This window comes from Amblyraja radiata, chromosome 9 (genome assembly GCF_010909765.2).
Source record: "Amblyraja radiata isolate CabotCenter1 chromosome 9, sAmbRad1.1.pri, whole genome shotgun sequence".
NCBI lineage: Eukaryota > Metazoa > Chordata > Chondrichthyes > Rajiformes > Rajidae > Amblyraja > Amblyraja radiata.
In genome coordinates this window covers 9,914,431-9,938,770 of record NC_045964.1, presented here as the reverse complement: position 1 = coordinate 9,938,770, position 24,340 = coordinate 9,914,431, and the positions used below count along the sequence as shown (strand labels likewise).

Genomic DNA, 24,340 nt, shown 5'->3' with positions numbered 1-24,340 from the left:
TTCACAACCTAATTCTCGACCTCTGCCGAGTTTGCCCTTGACTCATACTCGCAGCATGGTCGTCACGAGGTCGTAGGTGGTCGTAGGTAGGTCGTGATGCTAGTCGTAGGTACTCGTGGCATCAAGTAGGTTGGGGCGTTTTTTCAACATGATGAAAAATGTCCACGAGTAAAAAAGGTCCTGAATTAGGTCGTGAAAGTGGCACAGGACCTTAAGAGCGTGGCAGGAGAATAGGGAGGAGTTGCTTCAAATGTGAAATATGGTTGCAGGGAAATAAGTGGAGGAGTGGATTCATTGCATTGGTATGAAAGCTGGCATAGCCTCGATGGTCATAAGGTCATAAGTGATAGGAGCAGAAATAGCCCATTCAGCCCATCAAGTCTACTCCACCATTCAATCATGGCAGATCTATCTCTCCCTCCTAACCCCATTCTCCTGCCTTTTCCCCATAAGAGTCAAGAGTCAAGGACATGTTATTGTCATGTGTCCCAGATAGACACTCATACTAATTGAGAATCTATCCATCTCTGCATTAAATGGGCTAAATGATCTTCACTGTCATAAGAAATATGAGAATATAAAGCACTACACGATGCTTCAATAGAGAATTATCAAACAACACTGGAAGTACAGCCACTAATCTAACAAAGAGTGACCAAAATCTAACAAAGAGTGAGTCGTTTGGGCACTTTTGAAAGGAGAAGCTACATTGATGTTCAAGGAACCAAATTCCAATGCTTGGGTTCTTGGTTGTCAATTGTGCAACATCAAAAAGTCGGGATGTGCAAAAGGCCACAGTGGAAATAGTCCATATATCAGGTAGGATTATAGTGCAGATAGTGATTACAAAGGTAGGGAGAGCAGAAGTTATTGGGAGATCTAAACATGCTTGCAAGACTAGGTACCAATACTAGACACTAAAAGCTGGAATAACTCAGTGGGTTAGACAGCATCTCTGGAGAAAAGGAATAGATGACGTTTCGGGTCAAGGGAAATTAGAAATATAGGCGATGATGTAGAGCAGGGGTCGGCAACCTACGGCCCCCGGGCCGAATGCGGCCCATAACCCAAAATCATCCGGCCCGCAGGCGCCGAGGGCGGCCGAGCTCTGGCTGTACCGCATCCTGCGCAAAGCCGCCGGCACGGCCGTGCACCTTCTGTGAACACATTTAAGAAAGAACTGCAGATGCTGGAAAAATCAAAGGTAGGCAAAAATGCTGGAGAAACTCATCGGGTGAGACATGCAAGGATTGCATGAGGCTGCCTCACCCGTTGAGTTTCTCCAGCATTTTTGTCCACCTTCTGTGAACACGTGATTTGATGCCTGCCATCCGAGGCGGGATCCATGTGTACACGTGATAGATGTGACCCGCCATCCGCTCACAGACATGCGTCCTGGCCCCTATGCAGAACAAGGTTGCCAACCCCTGATGTAGAGAGATACTGTATAGAACAAATGAATGAAAGATATGCAAAAAAAGTTATGACGATAAAGGAGACAGGCCATTGTGAGCTGTGGCTTAGCTGAGGACGAGTACAATGAGACTCAACAATATGACTTTGAAGTTGGTTTGACGGGTGGAGGAGGGATGGCGAGAGAGGCAATATAAGAGTTACTTGAAGTTAGAGAAATCAATATTCATACCGCTGGGTTGTAAGCTGCCCAGGAGAAATATGAGCTGCTGCTCCTCTGCGTTACCAATGCTCACTGATATACGTACAATGGATGAAGGGTGAGAGGAAGAGGCTGCAGTGGTTTTCACCAATCTCACATTCATCGAGCACGGGCAACAATCACCACAGCCACAAGCCAATGGGACATGGATGACAAGACAACACAAAGTTTTTAAAAAGTTCTCTCACCAGTTTCAGGTTTGGAATATTCAAGACACAGAATCTCAGAGTCGTGAGCCTCGACTTGAAGGAGCTCTCTGAGCTGCTGGAGATCATGGACTCTGTCAGAAACAAGGCAACACCAGAATTTCAATCCAACCCAACCTGCACCATCATGAATGGATGATTGAGTTTCTACAATCGAGATGACCGTATTCGTCAGTCAAGCATCAAGCTGCCTACATTACCACTGACACCTTGTGACAAAAACCTTTAAAGTGACTGTGAGTGCTTTCAGTACTTTCACACGCTCTCTAATTCACTTCAATCCCAGGCTTCTTAAATGTCACATGCTCATTCTGGGGCCTCAGTACAGTAAAGCTCCAATAACCCGAATTGGTCGAAAATCCCAATGATTTGGGTGTTCCGGTTCCCATGATTGTATTGTATTCAAATTTATTGTCATTGTCTCAGTTAGAGACAACAAAATGAATTTCCCTTACCATAAAAATAATAAATAATAAAACATATTAAAAATAAAATGGAATTTAAAAAAAAGCACAAACACTGAAAGTCCACGACACAACATAACACAGTGGCACCAAGGTGAGGAAGGCACCATAGTCCAGCCAGCCTCCCCTCCGTTCTTCCCAGATGTTCACTCGTGGTTCACTCATGCTTCACGTGCTCCTTTTAAAATTATCAGGTTCGTTGGAAAATTTATCATACCACCGTAATGTAATAACATCTATTAAAAAAAAAACTAAAGGAGTGTTATGGAGTATTAATTGGAGCAACATCCTGTAGTCCTGAAAATCTGCTAATTTGGTATCAACCGAGTGTTAAACATGCTGATTAATTGAGTTTTGCTGTAACTGGAAATGGCTCTCTACACCTCTTTGTCCTCTACTCATTTAAGGCTCATCAGTCCTAAATCCTCCCCCACCCTTCCCCGCCAGTCCTGAGGAAAGGTTGTCTGACTGAAACGCTATTTCCACAGATCCTGCCTGACCTGCTGAATCTTTACAGAATTCTTTGTTCTTACTTCTGATTTGGGGCATCTGCAATATTTAGACTTTTTTCTATTTTTAAACCCCAATTACTTGACCATCCATCCACCCCAACAACTCTCCCTCAGTGGCCTGGTTCCCATTTCTCCCATGGTGGGGAATTTCATTTCAGTGTTGTCAGTGGTTTCTGAACAATCGGATTTCCATACTTCAAAACTCAAAGTTTGCAGGAATGCCACCTTTGACAATGAGCACTATTTACATCAAGGTATATGCTCAGACTCCTCTTAAAATCCTTTCTGGTCACCGATCACACAACCTGAACCCCTGGGCTGGAAGCACACACTAAACGAAAAGTCATGAATGCTTCTAAAATTCACTTCCATTGACTCTGGTGGAACAAACTTGCACAAATGCACACTGCGTGTTTAGACAATGTGACATCCTTCTCAATAATTCCAAGGATCAGCAAGTTATGAAAACCTTTAACACTCTAAAAATTACATTTTTGGAAGTTCTTGGTAGGTGCTACCGAATTACTGCTAACGTGTTCTCCATTTTACAAGCACTGAAATATTGTATTATGCAATATCGATCTTGAGCATTAATATACAAGCTTCAATAAGTTTATAACAAGAGGAATCGAATATAGGAGCAAAGAGGTCCTTCTGCAGTTGTACAGAGCCCTAGTGAGACCACACCTGGAGTATTGTGTGCAGTTTTGGTCCCCTAATTTGAGGAAGGACATTCTTGCTATTGAGGGAGTGCAGCATAGGTTTACAAGGTTAATTCCCGGGATGGCGGGACTGTCATATGCTGAGATAATGGAGCAGCTGGGCTTGTACACTCTGGAGTTTAGAAGGATGAGAGGACATCTCATTGAAACGTATAAGATTGTTAAGGGCTAGGACACACTAGAGGCAGGAAGCATGTTCCCGATTTTGGGGAAGTCCAGAACCAGGGGCCACAGTTTAAGAATAAGGAGTAAGCCATTTAGAATGGAGACGAGGAAACACTTTTTCTCACAGAGAGTGGTGAGTCTGTGGAATTCTCTGCCTCATGGATGCTTTCAAGAGAGAGCTAGATAGGGCTCTTAAAAATAGCGGAGTCAAGGGATATGGGGAGAAGGCAGGAACGGGGTACTGATTGGGGATGATCAGCCATGATCACATTGAATGGCGGTGCTGGCTCGAAGGGCCGAATGGCCTGCTCCTACATCTATTGTCTATTGCCTATTGTCTATTGTCAATGCAGGGTAAAAGTCACTCCTATTAATTCAAAGACATGATCAACATGGATTACAGAGAGGTGTACATGATGCAGGCGGTGTGGACTGTGTAGGTAACTGGCTCCACACTGTACACACAGCCTGCACCCACATGGGTTTGTTCCCTGCCTGGTTGGAGCATACCTCAGGGTCCCCGCCCGGTCACCAGATGCCATGTGCTGTCCATCAGGACTCACGCACAATGTCCTGATCCCTGTCTTCAGATCAGTGGCTTGGGAGTCCTGTTTATCCGAACCGCCCACAGAACTGTTCTCCACATCTAGCAAAGTCAGCGTGTTGGAGTCCATGTAGAGAATCTTCAGCAAATCCTGAGATTTGAAGAGGAAGAAATTTAGGACACCACCACATCTCAGCCTTCCGTGCAGGCTTGCACACACACGTGTGTCCAAATCCACACACTCAGACATTCACCCAACCTGTACACGGATACTGTGTGCAAATCACCTCGTGTAGAAATCCATTCAAATTTGCACATCTCTAAACATTCCTAAGTGTGCCCAAACATGTGTGTACAAGCCCAAACACTTATGTGTTCAAATCTGTACATATTAACAATTTGTGTGTTCAATATCTGGACAGTGCATTCACATTCTGTACATATATAGAAATGAGTGTCAGTACATATACAAATCCTGCCAATATATATAAGGCTCTAAATACCGAGATGAGAAAATCATTTTTGAGATGAGAAAATCATTTTTTACACAGAGAGTAGTGAATCTGTGGAATTCTTTGCCACAGAAGGTAGTTGAGGCCAGTTCATTGGCTATAGGGGTCAGTGGCTCATTGGCTAAAGGGATCAGGGGGTATGGAGAGAAGGCAGGTACAGGATACTGAGTTGGATGATCAGCCATGATCATATTGAATGGCGGTGCAGGCTCGAAGGGCCGAATGGCCTACTCCTGCACCTATTTTCTATGTTTCTATGTTTACCTGTATTTTTGATATATGTTCACAATTGGAGGTATATGGGCCAAACTCAGGCTGGTGGGACTAGTGTAGCTGGGACATGTTGGCCGGTGTGGGCAAGTTGGGCCAAAGAGCCTGTTCCCATGCTGTATCACTCTATGACTCTATGACCAGGAAGCCCCCAATATCCATACCGCAGGAATAAAAATGATCACAGGTTTGAAACTTTGAATTGGCTATTTACTGTACAGTGGTCCAATTGAAATGGTTTGGTGGTGGTGCAGTGAATAAGAGGTCCTTGGCATCTGTGGAATTTAAATTCAGTAAAAATACATGGACTTTAAGAAACTGCACAAACACAGGAAATGCTGTGAATACTCAGGGAGAAACAGAGTTAGTGTTTCAGGTCAAAGACCATCTCCTCACAGTCAATACTAGCAATGACTCTGGCTCCACTGGACTGGTGCAAGATCCCTTCGAGCTCACTATGTAGCTTGGGGTAAAAATATTCTGCTGTTACTTGGTTTGCACGCGGTATCCATCTCATATGCCACCCAGTTCAAGGGTGATTAAGGATTGCTGCCTTTCCTGGAAAGTGAATTTTAAAAAGCCCCAACAAAGTGCTGGGAAGAGTGTTTCACACCAGTACTACCGGGGTAAAACTTCTTGGTATCATCACTCCATACTTCATACTTTAAGATACCCAATACTATTCAGGGGTCTAAAGATAAAATAATTAGAGATAATTGGAGGGGGTGAAGGAACAAACCAAAACATGGAACATGAAGCTTAGGGAACTTACAGCTTGCTTCTATACTTGCATGCTTATATACTTACATTTGATTCTATAGCATTCTATAGCATAAAGGTTTACAAGAATGATTCCAGGAATGAGTGGGTTAACATACAGTATGTGAGTGTTTGTCAGCACTGGGCCTGTACTCGCTGGAGTTTAGTTGAATAAAGGGGGAACCTCATTGAAACGTACAGAATAGTGAAAGGCTTGGATAGAGTGGATGTCTGAAGAAGGGTCTCGACCCGAAACATCACCCATTCCTTCTCTCCGGAGTTGCTGCCTGTCCCACTGAGTTTCTCCAGCATTTTGTGTCTACCTTCGATTTAATCCAGCATCTGCAGTTCTTTCCTACACGTGGATGTCGAGATGATGTTTCCACTAGTGGGAGAGTCTAAGACTAGAGGTCTTAGCCTCAGAATAAAAGGACGTTACTTTAGCAAGGAGATGAGGAGGAATTTATTTAGTCAGACGGTGGTGAATCTGTGGTATTCTCTGCCACAGAAGGCTGTGGAGGCGAAGAATTTATATTTTTAAGGCAGAGACAGAAAGATTCTTGATTAGTACGGGTGTCAGGGGTTATGGGGAGAAGACAGGAGAATGGGGTTAGGAGGGAGAGATAGATCAGCCGTGATTGAATGGCGGACTACACTTGATGGGCCGAATGGCCCAATTATGTTCCGATCACTTCTGACCTTATTTGATTGCAGTGAAATAATTCAGAGCTTGGTTGGGACATGACTAAGTGGGATTTTAACTGAGTCACTGTGGTGCTAGATGAAGGAGATCCACATGATCACTTACAAGACACAATCTCAAGAAGGCAGAATGCTAAACTCCAGTCACTAAATCCTGCAATTTGTAGACAAATGCCAGAGAACACATCTTGGAAATGCAGTGTCATAAGGTCATAAGGGATAGGAGTAGAATTAGGCCATTCAGCCCATCAAGTCTACTTCATTCAATCATGGCTGTTCTATCTCGCCCTCCTAACCCCATTATCTTGCCTTCTCCCCATATTCTGACACCCGTTCCTAATCAAGAATCCATCTTATCTCTGCCTTACAAATATCCACTGGCTTCTGTGGCAAAGAATTCCACAGATTCACCACCCTCTGACTAAAGAAATTTCTCCTCATCGCCTTCCTAAAAGAACGTCCTTTAATTCTGAGGCTTTGACCTCTAGTCCTACACGCTCCCACTAGTGGAAACATCTGCTCCACATCCACTCTATCCAAGCCTTTCACTATTCTGTACGTTTCAATGTGGTCCCCCTCATTCTGCTAAACTCCAGCGAGTACAGGCCCAGTGTGGACAAACACTCATCATAGGTTAACCCACTCATTCCTGGGATCATTCTTGTAAACCTCATCTGAACCCTCTCCAGAGCCAGCACATCCTTCCTCAGATATGGTGCCCGAAATTGCTCACAATATTCCAAATGTGGCCTGACCAGCACCTTCTAGAGCCTCAGTGTCTGTGGATGCTAGGGATTGGCGACATACTCACGTTGCTTATCATGTTCCGATGCAGTGATGTTCCGTGGGTGCTGGAGGTCTCGGTGTTCCACACTCGGAGGGTGTTGTCAGATGAGCAGGTGATGAAGGAGCATGGTGGTAAGCATGCACGATTGCTATCCTCAACCTCTGGGTAAACCTGAGAAGATCATCAAAATGTAACAAAACAGGAGGAGGACTGGGCCATTTGTTTTTGGTTTAGTTTAGTTTAGACATACAGCTCGGAATCAGGCCCTTCGGCCCACCGAGTCCACACCGACCGGCGATCCCCACACATTAACACTATCGTACACACACTGGGGACAATTTTACATTCATACCAAGCCAATTAACCTATAAACATCTACATCTTTGGAGTGTGGGAGGAATCTGAAGATCTCTGAGAAAACCCACGCAGGTCACGGGGAGAACGTACAAACTCCGTACAGACAAGCACCGTGAGTCAGGATCAAACCCGGGTCTCTGACGCTGTCGGCAGTAGCTCTATTTCTGCGCCACCATGCTGCCCACCGTTTTCTGAAGCCTGTCCTATTCAATATAAATCATGCTGATCCCCTCTTCCATCTCCTCAATGATCTTACCAAAATGTATCTAATTCTTCTTTAAAAACTTCCAGTCATCCAACCTCCACAAACCTACGTGGTAGAAAATTCACCACCATCTGTGGGAAGACCGTCCTACACATGTGAGTTTTAAATCACTGACCCTTACTCCCCTTGTTCCCTCGTTGGAGATTCCTTATCGAGCGGGATTTTCTAGACATCTACTCTGTCATGCCCTCGCAAAATCATAAACATTTCAATAAAATCATCCCTCATTCTTTTAAACTTCGAATATTGATCTAATCTATTTAGCCACTCGTGATACGACAACTCTCGGATCATGTGGCCAAAGAAATTAGGCCTATATTAGATCTAATTTCAGGAATTAGATTCGTGAATTCCAAGATTCCAGGAATTCATGCAGTAAATCTAATGCTATCTGCCTACAATACCAGCACAGTGAATCTCTGTTGAACTGCCTCATAATCCCTCATCGCAAATCCTTGTGACCCCATATTCTATTAAGATCCTAAATGGAGCGGTTACCCAATTTCTATGCAGGAATGGTCATAAGGTCACAAGGGATAGGAGTAGAAATAGGCCATTCGGCCCATCAAGTCTACTCTGCCATTCAATTATGGCTGATCTATCTCTCCCTCCTAACCCCATTGTCCTGCCTTCTCCCCATAACCTCTGACACCCACACTAATCAAGAGTCTATCTACCCCTGCCTTAAAAATATCCACTGACTTGGCCTCCACAGCCTTCAGTGGCCAAGAATTCCAAAGGTTATCGCAGGTTCTAATGACGCGGCCTCACCTCAACATTCCAGACACAGGATGCATGGTAGAGAGCAGAGTAGACTTTCCCAACTTTCTTAAAATCTTTCACGTCCCACACGTACAGACTGTGGTCGTTGTACACACACGATAGCCAGCGGTTTGCGGGGTCGAACGTGAGCGCGGTGGTATCTGGATACTTGGCATCTGCTCTGTTTGTGAACAGGTGGCTGGAGGAGGTAGAAACTCATGTTAACAACCACCGATCGATACAGTGAGAGGACATTGTCGCAGCACCGAGGGTGTTGCAAAGTACGCTGCAGCCCAACTCCCGAGTGAACTTTGGATGAGCTCGGAATTCTAATAGTTGAAAATCAAACCTGCAATCCCAAAGTTGCCTTTCTCAAAACCAATCTTGGTCACCTAAGAACCAGTAGGAATGTGTAGGAAGGAACTGCAGATGCTGGTTTACACCGATGATAGACACAACATGCTGGAGTAACTCAGCGCTACAGGCAGCATCAGAGAAGGAATGGGTAACGTTTTGGGTTGAGATCCTTCTTCACCCATTCCTTCACTCCAGAGACGCTGCCTATCCCGCTGAGGTACTCCAGCATTTTGTGTCTATCTTCGGGGTGAAGCAGTAGGATCTGGTCACGGTAGAGTGATGCAAGCCTCAGACTGTGACATGATAAATCCATCCCAATAATCTGAGTCTACTGGTCTAACCCAGGCTAAATGATCACAACTGGGCTGGCTGCTGGAGGAGGATAGCAAGGAAGGTTATCAAACGATAGTAAGACATAGATCAGACAGAAATAAGAGCAAAGAATTGGCGAATGGAGTTTAAACCAGACAGGTACAAGGTATTGCAATTTGGATGGTCCAATGTAAGAGTAAAGTATACAGTAAATGGAAAGACCTTTAAATGTGTTAACATGCAGGGGTAGACAAAAATGCTGGAGAAACTCAGCGGGTTAGGGAGCATCTAAGGAGCGAAGGAATAGGTGACCTTTCGGGTCGAGACCCTTCTTCAGACTGATGTGGGGGTGGGGGCGGGAAGAAGAAAGGAAGAGGTGGTAACAGTGAGCTCTGGGTGAGCTGGGAATCGGTGGGGAAGGAGAAAGTAAGGACAACCTGAAATTGGAGAAGTCAATGTTCATACCGCTGGGGTGTAAACTACCCAAGCAAAATATGAGGTGCTGCTCCTCCAATTTGCGGTGGGACTTACTCTGGCTGGGGAATCTCTTTGGGTGCAAGTCCACTGATCCATGAGAAAGGCAACACAAATACAAAGTGTGGTAAAGAAGACGAATGCTACAAGTAATTTTACGAGGCTGGGCATTGAAGATAGAAGTTGGGAAATCAATTTGCAGCCGTACAAAACATTGTTTAGGTCACTTTTGGAGTATTGTGTGGTGTTCTGGTTACTTTGAATGTTACTAAGAATGAAGTGGAAGCCTTGGGGAGGGTAGAAATACAGGTTCGCCAGGATGCTGCTTGAATTACAGATAATAATAATAATAATAATAATAATAATAATAATAATAATAATAATAATAATAATAATAATAATAATAATAGTAATAATAGTAATAATAATAATAATAATAATAATAATAATAATAATATATTTTATTGTCATTGCACATAAGTGCAACAAGATTTGGTATGCAGCTTCCATCCGATGTCATAACTTAAATAACTAATACAATTTAGATTTAGATACCCCGAGAACATGGTTAATACCCCGAGAACATGGGTATTAAGGAGAGGTTGGACATCTTGGATTGTTTCAGCTGGAGCATTGGAGGCTGAGGGGCAACCATGAAATTAGGAGAGATATAGACAGAGTAGAGAGTCGAAAGTGTCCCAAGGTGGAAATGTCAAATACTAGAGAGCACTGGTTTAAGGTGAAAGGGGGAACATTTTATGGGAAAATACGAGACTTGTATTTTTTTACACAAGCTGTGGTGGGTGCCTAGAACATGTTGCCCGGGGAGGTTTAGTTTAGTTTACTTTAGTTTAGAGACACAGCATGGAAACAGGTTCTTCGGGCAGCACCGACCAGCGATCCGCGTCCGTTGACATTACCCTACACACGAGCACCCACAGTCAGGATCGAACCCGGATCTCTGGCGCCGTAAGGCAGTAGCTCTACTGCTGCGCCACCGTGCCGCCCATAAATAGCAACATGTAAGAGGCATTTAGACAGGCACATGAACAGGCAGGGTATCGTGTGCAGACAGATGGAATTAGTTTAAATTGGCTTTCATTGTCAGTACAGATAATATTGTGGAGTGATGAGCCTATTCCTGTGCTCTACTGTTCCATGTTCAATGTTCTACATTCCCATGAAAGGTAGACACCAAGTGCTGGAGTAACTCAGCGGGTCAGGCAGCATCCCTGGAGAAAAAGGATGGGTGACAATTCCGCTTGGGACCCTTCTTCAGACTGAAAGTATAGGGGCGGGAACTGGAGGTAAGAAAACCTAGGGGTGGTGGGGGAGGGAGTAGTAGTTATCACTAGTGACTCCAGGGAAGATTCTCATATCTCAACCCTCCTTTGTTCTGGGCTATCGCAAGAGATTTTTGCTACTTGTTACACACCCACAACCACCTGGAAAGATAAAGGCAATGGGTGAACATTTTAAAGTCACCCTTCCAACCTGCCTTGGAAATATATTGCCATTTGGTCAAAATAATGAACTCCCTATTCCTATCTGACACCACTGACGCCACTTTCACCACTAGGTTTGCATTGATGCAAACATAGAAACATAGAAACATAGAAAATAGGTGCAGGAGTAGGCCATTCGGCCCTTCGAGCCTGCACCGCCATTCAATATGATCATGGCTGATCATCCAACTCAGTATCCTGTACCTGCCTTCTCTCCATACCCCCTGATCCCTTTAGCCACAAGGGCCACATCTAACTCCCTCTTAAATATAACCAATGAACTGGCCTCAACTACCTTCTGTGGCAGAGAATTCCAGAGATTCACCACTCTCTCTGTGTGAAAAATGTTTTCCTCTACTCGGTCCTAAAAGATTTCCCCCTTATCCTTAAACTGTGACCCCTTGTTCTGGACTTACCCAACATCGGGAACAATCTTCCTGCATCTAGCCTGTCCAACCCCTCAAGAGAGCAGTTAGTTCATCAACGCTACATACCCAGGACAATCATGGATGGACTACAGATGTTGCCCTGTCCAGTGAAAATCCTTCCCATGAATGTGTTGCTGGTCATACTCCATGCTAACCGTCCAGCACCACTTTACACCAACCCTACTCTAAACCTGTCTTATTCTTCCTACATTGCCATCAGCACCATCCCCACTTGCCTATACATTTGAGACCTACCAACAACCTGCATGGGTGAAAGGGTACATCCGGCTGAAGAAGCGTCTGACCTCATTCCAACATCTGCAATTCCTCCTGTCTATATTTTCAATGGAGGAATTCAGTGGGTCAGGCTGCAACTACGGAGGCAAAGGGTACCCTGACCCACTGAGTTCCTCCAGCAGTTTGTTTCATTGCTCCAGGCGGAGACGGAGATCAGGATGGTCACTGAAGCAGATCAACTCGTTGCACCACTGTGCTATCATTTTAAATGAAAATCAGGGAAGGACAATATTCTCCTCACGACGACATGGACTTTCTGGTATTACATGCGAGGGACATGGAAACACTAGATAATCCGAGAAGAGAAAGGTCAACATTTCATCCAGTTCCTCCTTTACCCGGCACGATGCAATGGTAAGAAACTGCTCACAAAGAATGCAATCTGTACCAAAGACCAAGACGGAAGTCTGAGCAAACCCTGGAAGCTGAAGAGTTCTGGAAACAATAAGTTCTATGAATGGAGTTTGGGGAAGGAGGTGGTGGAGGAGGTTGAGGCAAATCCCTTTCATTATATCACCTCAAGGAAATAAAAAATACAGATAAATTAAATCACATGTTTCTTCTTTAATGATACCAGTTCATCAGTGCTTCCATCCCTTTAAGAGCTGCCTGGCTTGAGTCGAAATCAAGCTTGTGATAATTTCTGTGACATATTTCTCTGGAGCTGGGAACAGATTGCCTCCTGGCTGAGCTAAATGCCATCAAGCCCACTCATGCATTACATGCTGACAGCAGCCACGCCAGAACAAGAAGTGGATTCATCACTTACAGTGTGTGCATTGTTTGAATGCAAGATCCACCGGCAGAGGGAGGGGTACCTTGGGCAAGCATCCCTATACCCAACGGCTCAGCATTGCCTCAGTGTGTGCTGAAAGGAGGATGTGTCTGCAGCCTCAGCCCCGCTGGGAGCTGCCGTCTTCTTCCCAGTTCAATCCCACAGCTAGGGCAGTGACATGGATGCTGGGGTTAGTCACTGCCCTGTAGGAAGGGTGGTGGGTGTAAGGAACAAGATGCCATTAGAGGTAGTTGAGGCTGGGTCTATCCCGACGTTTAAGAAACAGTTAGACAGGTACATGGACAGGACTGGTTTGGAGGGATAGGACCAAACGCGGGCAGATGGGACTAGTTAGTGTAGCTGGGACATGTTGGTCGGCGTGGGCAAGTTGGGCCGAAGGGCCTGTTTCCACGCTGTATCACTCTATGACTCTATGACCAAGGGAGGATAATTAGAATAGAGCTCCAACTGCTCAATGCTGTCCCCCAATTCACTGAGCAAAGGAACGACCAAAGAATTCACAAAGCTCTGAAAGTTGTTTGAGGGACAAGTTTAGCCTCCTAAGTTTAGGCCCTCTGGTAATCTAGACGACACTGCAGCCAAATCTGTACACAGCTAGCTCCCGCAAACAACATTAGCAACAAGGTCATCTGTCTTAGTGTACTGACGGAACATTGGGCAGGACAGACACTGTGGTAACTCCAGGACCCATCTGTCAGTCTACACTGTGCCCTGGTATCTTGGCACCATCACATGAGCCTCTCTCACCTTGCAATTTATTCTAATTGTCTGCTGCACATTGTGTTTTTACAATGTGTGAGCAAAGCATCGTCAAGTTCCTTGTATATCTACATGATTGGCCAATAAATTTAAGAATAAGTGGTTGGCCATTTAGAATAGAGTTGAGGAAAATCTTTTTCACCCAGAGAGTTGTGAGTCTGTGGAATTCTCTGCCTCAGAAGGCAGTGGAGGCCAATTCTCTGGATGCTTTCAAGAGAGAGTTAGATAGAGCTCTTAAAGATAACGGAGTCAATGGATATGGGGAGAAGGCAGGAACAGGGTACAGATTGTGGATGATCAGCCATGATCACAGTGAATGGCGCTGCTTGAAGGGCCAAATGGCCTACTCCTGCACCTATTGCCTATTGTCTATTGTCTAAATTGATTCTGATTCTGATTCTGAACCCATTTTACTACATCTCTGTAAGCATGACAATAAATAAACAAAACTAATCGAAACTAAGTTTTGCTGTGTGTTTGTGTCCTTCTGCCTTCCTGTCATATGTACATCTGATATTGTAATAGATGTAAGGGGAGGAACTGCTGGAAGCAGTTTACAAACAGTTGCCACTTTATGGCGCCATTATGGTTGTGTGATCTGCATTAATGGACATCAGTGACCAGGCAATTTAACTTTCTGTCAACTATTTCTGAACCAGTGATAATGTTGTGAGCAGGTCACAACACCATGTTCTTACAGTAGGGCAGGAATGGACTTTCAATATGGACTTCCACCTCTGCCAGAGACAAACTTCACCCCAAACCAACGCACCAGCGTCCGCAACTCCTACCTCTACCAACCGACCAAAATCCACAACCTCACATGCCACTAAACTCCACCAACCCACCACACCCCCACCCCTACTCTGACCAACCCCAACTCCTCACCCAAGCAATCTAACCAACATCCCAACCACACCCAACCCCATCACCCAACCCACCAATCACCCCATCGATCAACCCATCCAACACATGAACACCGAAGGTCTCCTCCTCTCTCCAGTTGGATTTCTGTGAGACCCTCTCTCACTGCTGCTCCCCTTCTATGATCCCTGCTGCTCTCATGTCCTTTGACTATGTTCTGACTAGAACATGTTCTGACAGGGGTTATGGGGAGAAGGCAGGAGAATGGGGTTTGGAGGGAGAGATAGATCAGCCATGATTGAACGGCAGAGTAGAGGTGATGGGTCAAATGGCCTCCTTCTGCTCCTATCACTTATGGCCTGATGACCCAGACTTGGAACAACAAGCACGTATCTACTAATCAGCACTAGCCTTCACCGCCATCGCATCCCACGTAGTTTTCAGGTCCATTCTGAGACCTCCCAGTTTCCCACCGATGTCCAGAAATGCAGATCACACAATCACGATGGCGCCAGAGTGTGGCGACTGTTTGCGAGTTGTCCCCGGCAGATCTAACCAACCAGGATTTAAGGTACCTAAGTTCCACAGCTTCGCACTATGGTTCTCCGTCTGTGCCCAAGGCCCTACACTCTCTGCCACTCTCATATCTTATATGAAATATTACCCCAAACCCCTTTGCCCTCTCTTTCCCCTGCCCACCACCCCAGAAATGTTTGCACCCATTTCTCCTACCAACCTAGTTCCTCTGCTCCTTTCCCCCTCCTCCATATTCTCATATCCCATCCCCAAGTCCCATATTTTCCTTATCTTATCCTCTCTTTCGCTGCCACTCCCCATCCCCTATTCCCTTCCACTCACATCCCTTCCTCCGGTTCTACATGTTTCTCCTCCTTTCCTTATCTGACACCCTTTTTCACATCTTCTTTGTCACTTTACTCCAACTATCTGCCAACCAACCCACCTCACCTGTATCCACCTATCACTTGCTTGGCTTTATCCCACTCCCACCTCTCTTTCTACCCCTTCATCCATCAGTCAGAAGAAAGGCCCCGACCCGACACGTCCTCTGTACATTACATTACATGTAATTACATTACAATAAATTACAGCGCATAGTTAACAAAGCATCCAAAATCATCAGCACTCCCCTTCCATCAATAGAATCACTCCATCACAAACGGTCCGTGTCAAGGGTGAAGAAAATCATCTCTGATCCCTCCCACCCAGCTCACCACATCTTCCACCTGCTGCCATCAGGAAGGCGCTACAGCTCACTGCCCGCCAAGACATCTCGATTTAAAAACAGTTCTTACCGACACGCAATCCGAATTCTGAACACACTATGACAACAGCACATATCCTCCCCATGCATGTACTGTATATTGTATGATGTTGTGTTTTATGTTATGTTTGACGGGAATCAGCCTACCTTGTAACATCCTGTACTGAACCTGAATTCCACCAGTTTGACTGTGTGGTCATTAAATAATCTAATCTAATCTAATCTAATTGCGTGACCCACTGAGATTCTCCAGCACTTTGTTATTTTTTTTTAGTTATTCCAGGAGTTTGTTATTTTGCTCCAAGCTCCTGCATCTACAGTCTCTTGTGCCTGCGTAGTTCTGTCTGTGTGGAGTTTTTACATTTTCTCTGAGACTCCCACATCTCAAAGACATGCAGGTTGGAAGATTAATGGACCACTGGAAATGTGGTGTTGATGAACTAACTGCCCACTTGCATCACTTGTGGTGAAAGTGCCGCAAGTTATCGGATAGGAAGAGGGAGTTCATTGTTTTAATCTGGTGGCAACTTTCTCCCCTCCTAGTACATCAGTCTGAAGAAAGTTCTTGACCTGAAATGTCCATTCCCTTCATAAATGCTGCCCGGCCCACTGAGTTCCTCCAGAATATTTTTGCTCAATGCACACCCTGATTTCCAAACATTCACCACTCCAGCAATGCTCACACCTACATCTGCACCAACTCTCCATCCCTTCCACCCCTCCCTTCCAACCTGCCCCTCCCCCTGCCGCCAGTCTCCTAACACCCCCATTTCCCACCATCCCACCAATCCTACTCCCACCCAACACACCCCATCAACCCACTCCTTCATACAACATAATCACCACATTCCCTCAAACTCACCCATCCACCAATTACACCCATCAAACGCTGATATCCAACCGTGCAGGAAGGAACTGCAGATGCTGGTTTACACCGAAGATAGACACAAAATGCTGAAGTAACTCAATGGGACAGGCAGCATCTCTGGAGAGAAGGAATGAGCGATGTTTCGGGTCGAGACCCTTCTTCAGTCTGAAGAAACGTCACCCATTCCATCTATCCAGAGACGCTGCCTGTCCCACTGAGTCTACTGAAATCCTACCACTTTCAATGGCCATTCCTTATCCAATTACCATCCCATACGCAAGAAACCCCATCCAGGCTCCTCCTCCTCCCACCACCACTTGCTTAACCCTTCCATCATCAACCAGCCCACATCTGGAAGATCCCCACTCCATCCCCCAAGCCACCGTGCGCTCCACGGCACAGCCTTCCCCCAACCCGATTCTCACCTTGGTTCCGTGGCAGCTGCGATGTCCATGCCCAGATGGTGGGGCCGAGGCATGGTGGCAATGAAGTGAAGGTTGGCCGGATTGAAAAGCCGCACTGTCCCATCCGCACAGCCACAGAAGATGAAATCCTCATTGACCGACAAGCAGTTGGCCGTCGTGGTCTGTGTGAAGGGGAATACATCTACATTACATCAATGTGTAAGAAGGATCTGCAGATGCTGGTTTAAACTGAAGATGGACACAAAAAGCTAGAGTAACTCAGCGGAACAGGCAGCATCTCTGGAGAGAAGGAATGGGAGGCGTTTTGGATCAAGACCCTTCTTCAGTGATTAGGAATAAGGGAAACGAGAGATATCGATGGTGATGTGGAGAGATAAAGAACAATGAATGAAAGATATGCAAAAAAGTATACACCTTCCCCTGCAACCACAGAGATGCAACTCCTGTCCCTTTACCTCCACCCTCGACTCTGTCCAGGGACCCCGACAGTCCTTTCAGGGGAAGCAGAGGTTCACTTGCACCTCCTCCAACCTCATCTACTGCTTCCTTTGTTCAAGATGTGGACTCTTATACATCGGCGAGACCAAACGCAGACTGGGCGATCGTTTTGCGGAACACCTTCGCTCAACCCGCCTGAACCTACCTGATCTCCCGGTTGCTGGACACTTTAATTCTTCTTCCCTTTCCTATACAGAGCTTTCTGTCCTCAGTCTCTTCCATTGTTAAGAGTGAGGCTAAACACAAATTGGAGGAACAGCATCTCATATTTAGCTTGGGCAGCTTACAGCCCAGTTGTATGAATATTAATTTCTGTCACTTCATGTAGCCCCTGCATTCCCTCTCTCTCTATTCCTCCCCATCCAAGTCGCACTAGCTTCTTATTTTCGCCCTAGAAACAGCTTACAATGGCCTGTTTCCTTTATCATCATTACATTTTTGCTTAGCTTTCATTCATTGTTCTTTATCTCCCCACATCACCATCTGCTGTATATCTCTTGTTATCCCTTATCCCTAACCAGTCTGAAGAAGGGTCTCGACCCGAAACGTCACCCATTCCTTCTCTCCAGAGATGCTGCCTGTCCCACTGAGTTACTCCAGCTTTTTGCGTCTACATTACATCATTACTTAGGGTTAGTTTAGTTTTCAGATACAGCACAGAAACAGGCTCGTCGGCCCACCATACCCGCACTGACCAGCGATCCCCGCACATTTACACTATCCCACACACACAAGGGACAATTTTTACATTTACACCAAGCCAATGAACCTACAAACCTGTACGTCTTTGGAGTGTGGGAGGAAACCGAAGATCTCAGAGAAAACCCTAGCGGGTCACGGGGAGAACGTACAAACTCCGTACAGACAGCACCTGTAGTCAGGATCGACCCCAGGTCTCTGCCGATGTAAGCTCTGCAGCAACTCTACCGCTGCGCCACTGTGCCGCACTGTGACAATACTTAATTATCAGCAGTTTTGTTTTTGGTTAAAAATAAATGCTTTTCACTTTTGATTTCTTCCCGAAGAAAAATTCCAGCAAATGTTTTCTTTTTAAAAAATAATTTGTTACTGCCCATGTATTCCCCCTTTTCAAATGACTGCTCCTGTGCTATGATGCCACAAGCAATGAGGACTGACTTGCGACATCATCAGTGAAAGAGGGGGTAAGATAACTGCTTTTTGATTGGAATCGGTGAAATTGTGAAACATTGGTGCCTGATGTTAGCTTGTTGGGGCGAATGGATGGGAAGAATCTGAGGTTTTAAGGACATTAATGTGCTTGCGGGAAGTGCAATGTGAATATCAAAAACTGGAGCAATGAGGAACGACAAGATTGTCAATACTGGGAACTAGGGTGATGGGTTCATTTTACGTACAAGGAATCTGAGATAAATCTGCTAGCATTTATTTTGAGAGGGCTGCCCTGTACACAAAAACAGGGATGTAATGCTGAGGCTCTATAAAGCGCTGGTCAGACCGCATTTGGCGTATAGTGAGCAATTTTGGGCACCATATCTGAGGAAGGATGCGCTGGCTCTGGAGAGGGTCCAGAGGAGGTTTACAAGAATGATCCCAGGAATGAGTGGGTTAACCTATGATGAGCGTTTGATGCACTGGATGAGGGAGGACCTCATTGAAACTTGAAGGGAGTGGATGTGGAGAGGATGTTTCCACCAGTGGGAGAGTCCAGGACTAGAGGTCATAGCCTCAGCCTCAGACATTCCTTTAGGAAGGAGATGGGGAGGAATTTTTTTAGTCACAGGGTGGTGAATGTGGAATTTTTTGCCACAGAAAGCTGTGGAGGACGTCAATTGATATTTTTAAGGCAGAGAAAGTTAGATTCTTGATTGGTATGGATGTCAGGGGTAATGGGGAGAATGCAGGAGAATGGGGTTAGGAGCGAGAGATATATCAGCCATGAATGAATGAATGGTGTAGTCTAGATGGGCCGAATATCCTAATTCTGCTCCTATCACATGACCTTATGATTTTATGAGAGACTGATTCTGGGCAAGTTATTCAGGGTTGCGGGAGGTTTAATGGATTTAATTAGCTGGGAAGATGCTCAGATAAGAACTGGGATGTGAGGAATTAAAAAGGACTCCCATGCCCTGTGGAATTTTGAAATGGGTTGCTAAGGAAGGTGGCCACACTGATGTAAGAAAGGAAAGGAACTGAAGCATCCTGTGAGAAGATTCAAAAGAAGTAAAGAGCTGGTTGTGATCAAATAAAAGTTTTTTTGCTTTGTCTAACAATTCTTCGCTTTGTAAATCTGCCAGGGAAGGTTGTCTATACTCAGTGACAGGATGAGAGAACAGGATGGAAGCAATCACTCCCTCAGAAGGCTCACTCATCAGAAGTTATTTTCCGGTAGACTGGCGACTTTTCTTTCATGCCTGTGAACCGTCAACACTAAACAAACTAACTTCCCTTTTCCCCCTCCCTTCCATCCTGTCCTGCACTGCTTGGTAAATATGCATGTGCAGACTCCGTACACTCTGACTCCAGACTGAGTGAGGATTTCCCAGTTCACCGGTGGCAGAGTCTAGGACTAGAGGTCATAGCAGTTCAGTGGTGCAAGGGAGGGCTGGGAAAGTTTGGAGTGAGTTGGGTGAAGGGTTTCACTAGAGCGCATGTCTCCAGCAGGAATGATTAGCATGAAGCTACATAGCCCACCGTCAATTCCATGGATACATGGGTCTCCACGCTGATGTTTGTTTTTTGTTTAGTTTAGAGATAAAGCGCGGAAACAGGCCCTTTGACCCACCAAGTCCGCGCCGAGCAGCGATCGCCGCACGCTAACATATCCTACACGCACTAGGGACAATTTATAATTTTAGCAAGCCAGTTGACCTACAAAATTGTACGTCTTTGGAGTGTGGGAGGAAACCGAAGTTCGAGGAGAAATCCCACGAGGTCACGGGAGAACGTACAAACTCCATACAGCCAGCACCCGTAGTCGGGATCAAACCCGGGTCTCTGGCGCTGCAAGCGCTGTAAGGCAGCAACTCGACCGCTGCGCCACCGTGCCACCCAATTGTATGTTTGTGTGCCATACCTGCCGTAGTTAAATACCCCACTGCGGGCTGACTCATGAGGAGCATCCAGTTTGAGAGAGGGGGGGGGGGGGGGGGGGGCATGGATCTCTATCTTGGCTAAAGGGCAAAACAACAGTGGGTTCATGTCCCACACTATTGCACTCTCACCATCACACCTGACTCACAGGGTGATGTCTCTCATAACTCTTTGTGGTCCCAACAATTTAATTCCAGTTCCTAGTCAGTAGATGTAGTTTACTTAGATTTTCAGAAACCCTTCGATAAGGTGCTACATGTAAAGCTGCTAAGGAAGTTGAGAGCCCACGGTATCGAAGGGCAGATACTAGCAGGTTGGCTGGATGGCAGAAGACAAAGAGTGGCAATAAAGGGGGCTTTTTCTGGTTGGCTGCCAGTGACTAGCGGAATTCCTCAGGGGTCGTGGCTGGGTCAGGCCACTACTCTTCATGTTGTATATTAATGATTTGGACAAGGGAATTTAAGGCTTTGTGGCAAAGCTTGTGGATGATACGAAAATAGGTGGAGGGGCAGGTAGTGTAGAAAAGGCAGGGACCCTGCAGAAGGACTTGGACAGGTGGGAGAGTGGGCAGAGAAGTGGCAGATGGAATATCGTGCAGCAATGTGTGGAGACATACATTTTAGTCGTAGGAATAATAGTGAGGACTATTTTCTAAATGGGGAGAGTATCCAGAAATCGGAGGTGCAAAGGGATTTGTGAGTCCTGGTGCAGGATTCCCAAAAAGTTCATCTGCACGTCGAATCGGTAATAAAGAAAGCAAACTCAATGCCAGCATTTATTTCAAGAGGGCCTGTATACAAAACAGGGATGTAATGTTAAGGTTCTATATGGCGCTGGTCAGGCCACTTTTGGAATATTGTGAGCATTTGGGCACCATATCTGAGGAAGGATGTGCTGGCTCTGGAGAGGGTCCAGAGGAGGTTTACAAGAATGATCCCAGGTATGAGTAGGTTAACCTATGATGAGTATTTGTCGGCACTGGGCCTGTACTCGCTGGGGTTTAGAAGAATGAGGGGGTACCTCATTGAAGTAGCGAATAGTGAAAGGCTTGGGCAGAGTGGATGTGGAGGGGATGTTTCCACTAGTGGGAGAGTCTAGGACTAGAGGTCATGGCCTCAGAATTAAAGGACGTTCTTTTCGGAAGGAGATGAGGAGGAATTTCTTTAATCAGAGGGTGGTGAATCTGTGGAATTCTTTGCCACAGGAGGCTGTGGAGGCCGTCAGTGGATATTTTTAAGGCAGAGATAGATAACTTCTTGATTAGTATGAGTGTCAGAGGTTATGGGGAGAAGGCAGGAGAATGGGGTTAGGATGGAGAGACAGATCAGCCATGATTGAATGGTGGAGTAGACTTGATGGGTCGAATGGCATTCTACTCCTATTCCTTATGACCTAATGCACCTGAAAACACCTTAATCCTGCAACAAAATGAGGTTTTAACACAGGAATGTTTAAATCACAACCCACCTAGCTCGATGGGCATCTTTGAAATATCCGGCACCCCCTTTTACTGTTTCCCCCACCCACTAGATTTTCCCTTGTCCACGTATTTGTCCAGTTCTCCTTTGGGAGTTGCACTGAACTTGCTTCCATCACGTTCTCAAGCCCTGTAGATGGCAAATGCTCACTGCGTGACAACATAAAATCCTCATTATCTTTCCTCCAGGAGTCTGTTGCAAAGGACCGGCAGCCAAGGTGGCGCAGCGGTAGAGTTGCTGTCTTACAGCGCTGGAGACCCAGGTTCGATCCCGACTACGGGCGCTGTCTGTACAAAGTTTGTACATTCTCCCCGTGACTGCGTGGGTTTTCTCCGAGATCTTCGGTATCCTCCCACACTCCAATGACGTACAGGTTTGTAGGTTAATTGGCTTGGTGTATGTGTAAAATTGTAGTGTGTGTAGGATAGTGTTATTTAGCGGGGATCGCTGGTCGGTGCGGACACGGTGGGCTGAAGGGCCTGTTTCCGTACTGTATCTCTAAACTAAACTAAAGTAAACTCAGCCAAAGAGTGGCACAGTGAAGGTGGGGAGGCAGGGGAAAGGGAGGTTGGAGGGTATGGGGAATCCAGAGCTCATTCAGAGCCATGGTCATCAAAGGTGACTGATGAAAGTTGAAGTTGTCCAGGATCTAAGAAGCAAAGTAAATGTGTATGACGGAACTACAGATGCTGGTTTACACTGAAGATCGACACAAAATGCTGGAGTAACTTAGCAGAGAAGGAATGGGTGACGTTTCGGGTCGAGACAGAGACTGCCAGAAGTATGAAGAAGGGTCTCGACCCGAAACGTCACCCATTCCTTTGCTCCAGAGATGCTGCCTGTCCCGCTGAGTTAATCCAGCCTTTTGTATCTATCCCAGAAGCAGAGTGTTTGGGGGAGATGGATGAGATGATGGAGATAGGGAGAGGCAAGACCATGCAGGGATTTGAAACCAAAGACAACTTAAATCCAGATGTTCTTAGTCTCAGATGCAATGGTGGTGAGTTAGGAATGTGGGGGAACATACTGGACCTCACATTCAGCAGCAGCACATATACATAGTAACAGGGGGACATGATGGTTGTGTACTGATCCTAAACCTGCAAACTGCTGGAGCTGCCTGCAATGGTTGGGCACACAATGGAGACACACAATGGGCGATATCAGAGTGGGAGGTGCAGTGAGATGCTGAGACGGGAATGCAAACTTACTGTGGTGTTATCTGTGTTCTTTTCAAAGTCAATATGGGCAGGAGCAGCCGGGAGAGGAGAGGTAATCAAGCATTAGAGATGCAGCATCGAGCAGAGCACCGAGCTGACAATACATACAAATACCCATGCACACAGATTAATGTGCACACACACACACACGCACGCTCACACTCATAGCACAATCATGCACATGTGCATACACACGCTCACACTCATACACACAAAAGCACACTCATGCACACACTCACATTGTTATTCACTCAAACACACACACACAAAAACACACCCACTCATTATATGTGCACACTTTTCCCCCACCCACCATTGAACAGTATGGTGGTGATTCAGTGGCTAAATCGTGCACTGGTCATCATAGACTTGGGCTAAAAATCCAAGGGCAGAATCCAAATCCCACCATGGAAAGTGTGGGATTAAAATTCAGGTAATAATCTGGAATTAAAAACAGTTGGTCAGCAGAAATGACGAAGCCCATAAAACTAGTGGATGTCCATAAACAGCTGCAATTACCTTCAGAAGAGGAAACCTGCTGTCCCTTACACAGACGGGCCTGTGTGTGATTCCAGAGCATTGATTCACTCATCAAATGGCCTTTGCTATGCCGCAATGAGTGGCCAATAAATACTGGTCTTGCAGACATCCCAATCATCCCAAAATACTGACTGGTTTGGGAACAGCTCCACCCAAGGCCACGAGATATTGCAGCGAATTGTGGACGCAGCCCAGACCATCACACAAACCAACCTGCCTTCCATTGACTTCATTTATACCTCACGCTGTCTCGGCAAGGCCAGCAGCATAATCAAGGACGCGTCGCACTCTGGCCACTCCCCTCTCCCATTGGGCAAAAGGTATAGAAGTGTGAAAACGCACACCTCCAGATTCAGGGGCAGTTTCTTCCCAGCTGTTATCAGGCAACTGAACCATCCTACCACAGCCAGAGAGCAGTGCTGAAGTACTATCTACCTTTTTGGTGATCCTGAGACTATCC

The 24,340-nt window shown here is 45.8% G+C and overlaps 1 protein-coding gene across 1 annotated transcript in view; it reads right to left on the bottom strand.

The window, feature by feature from the left end:
* Positions 1-24,340, bottom strand: part of mapkbp1 (mitogen-activated protein kinase binding protein 1) — a 216,876-nt gene that overhangs the window by 50,177 nt on the left and 142,359 nt on the right. The window contains exons 8-12 of the mRNA XM_033026649.1: positions 17,070-17,230; positions 8,712-8,901; positions 7,343-7,489; positions 4,255-4,439; positions 1,864-1,955 (exon numbers count right to left, since the gene is read on the bottom strand). Of these exons, the coding sequence (XP_032882540.1) occupies positions 1,864-1,955; positions 4,255-4,439; positions 7,343-7,489; positions 8,712-8,901; positions 17,070-17,230 (775 nt within the window). The remainder of the gene's footprint in view (positions 1-1,863; positions 1,956-4,254; positions 4,440-7,342; positions 7,490-8,711; positions 8,902-17,069; positions 17,231-24,340) is intronic.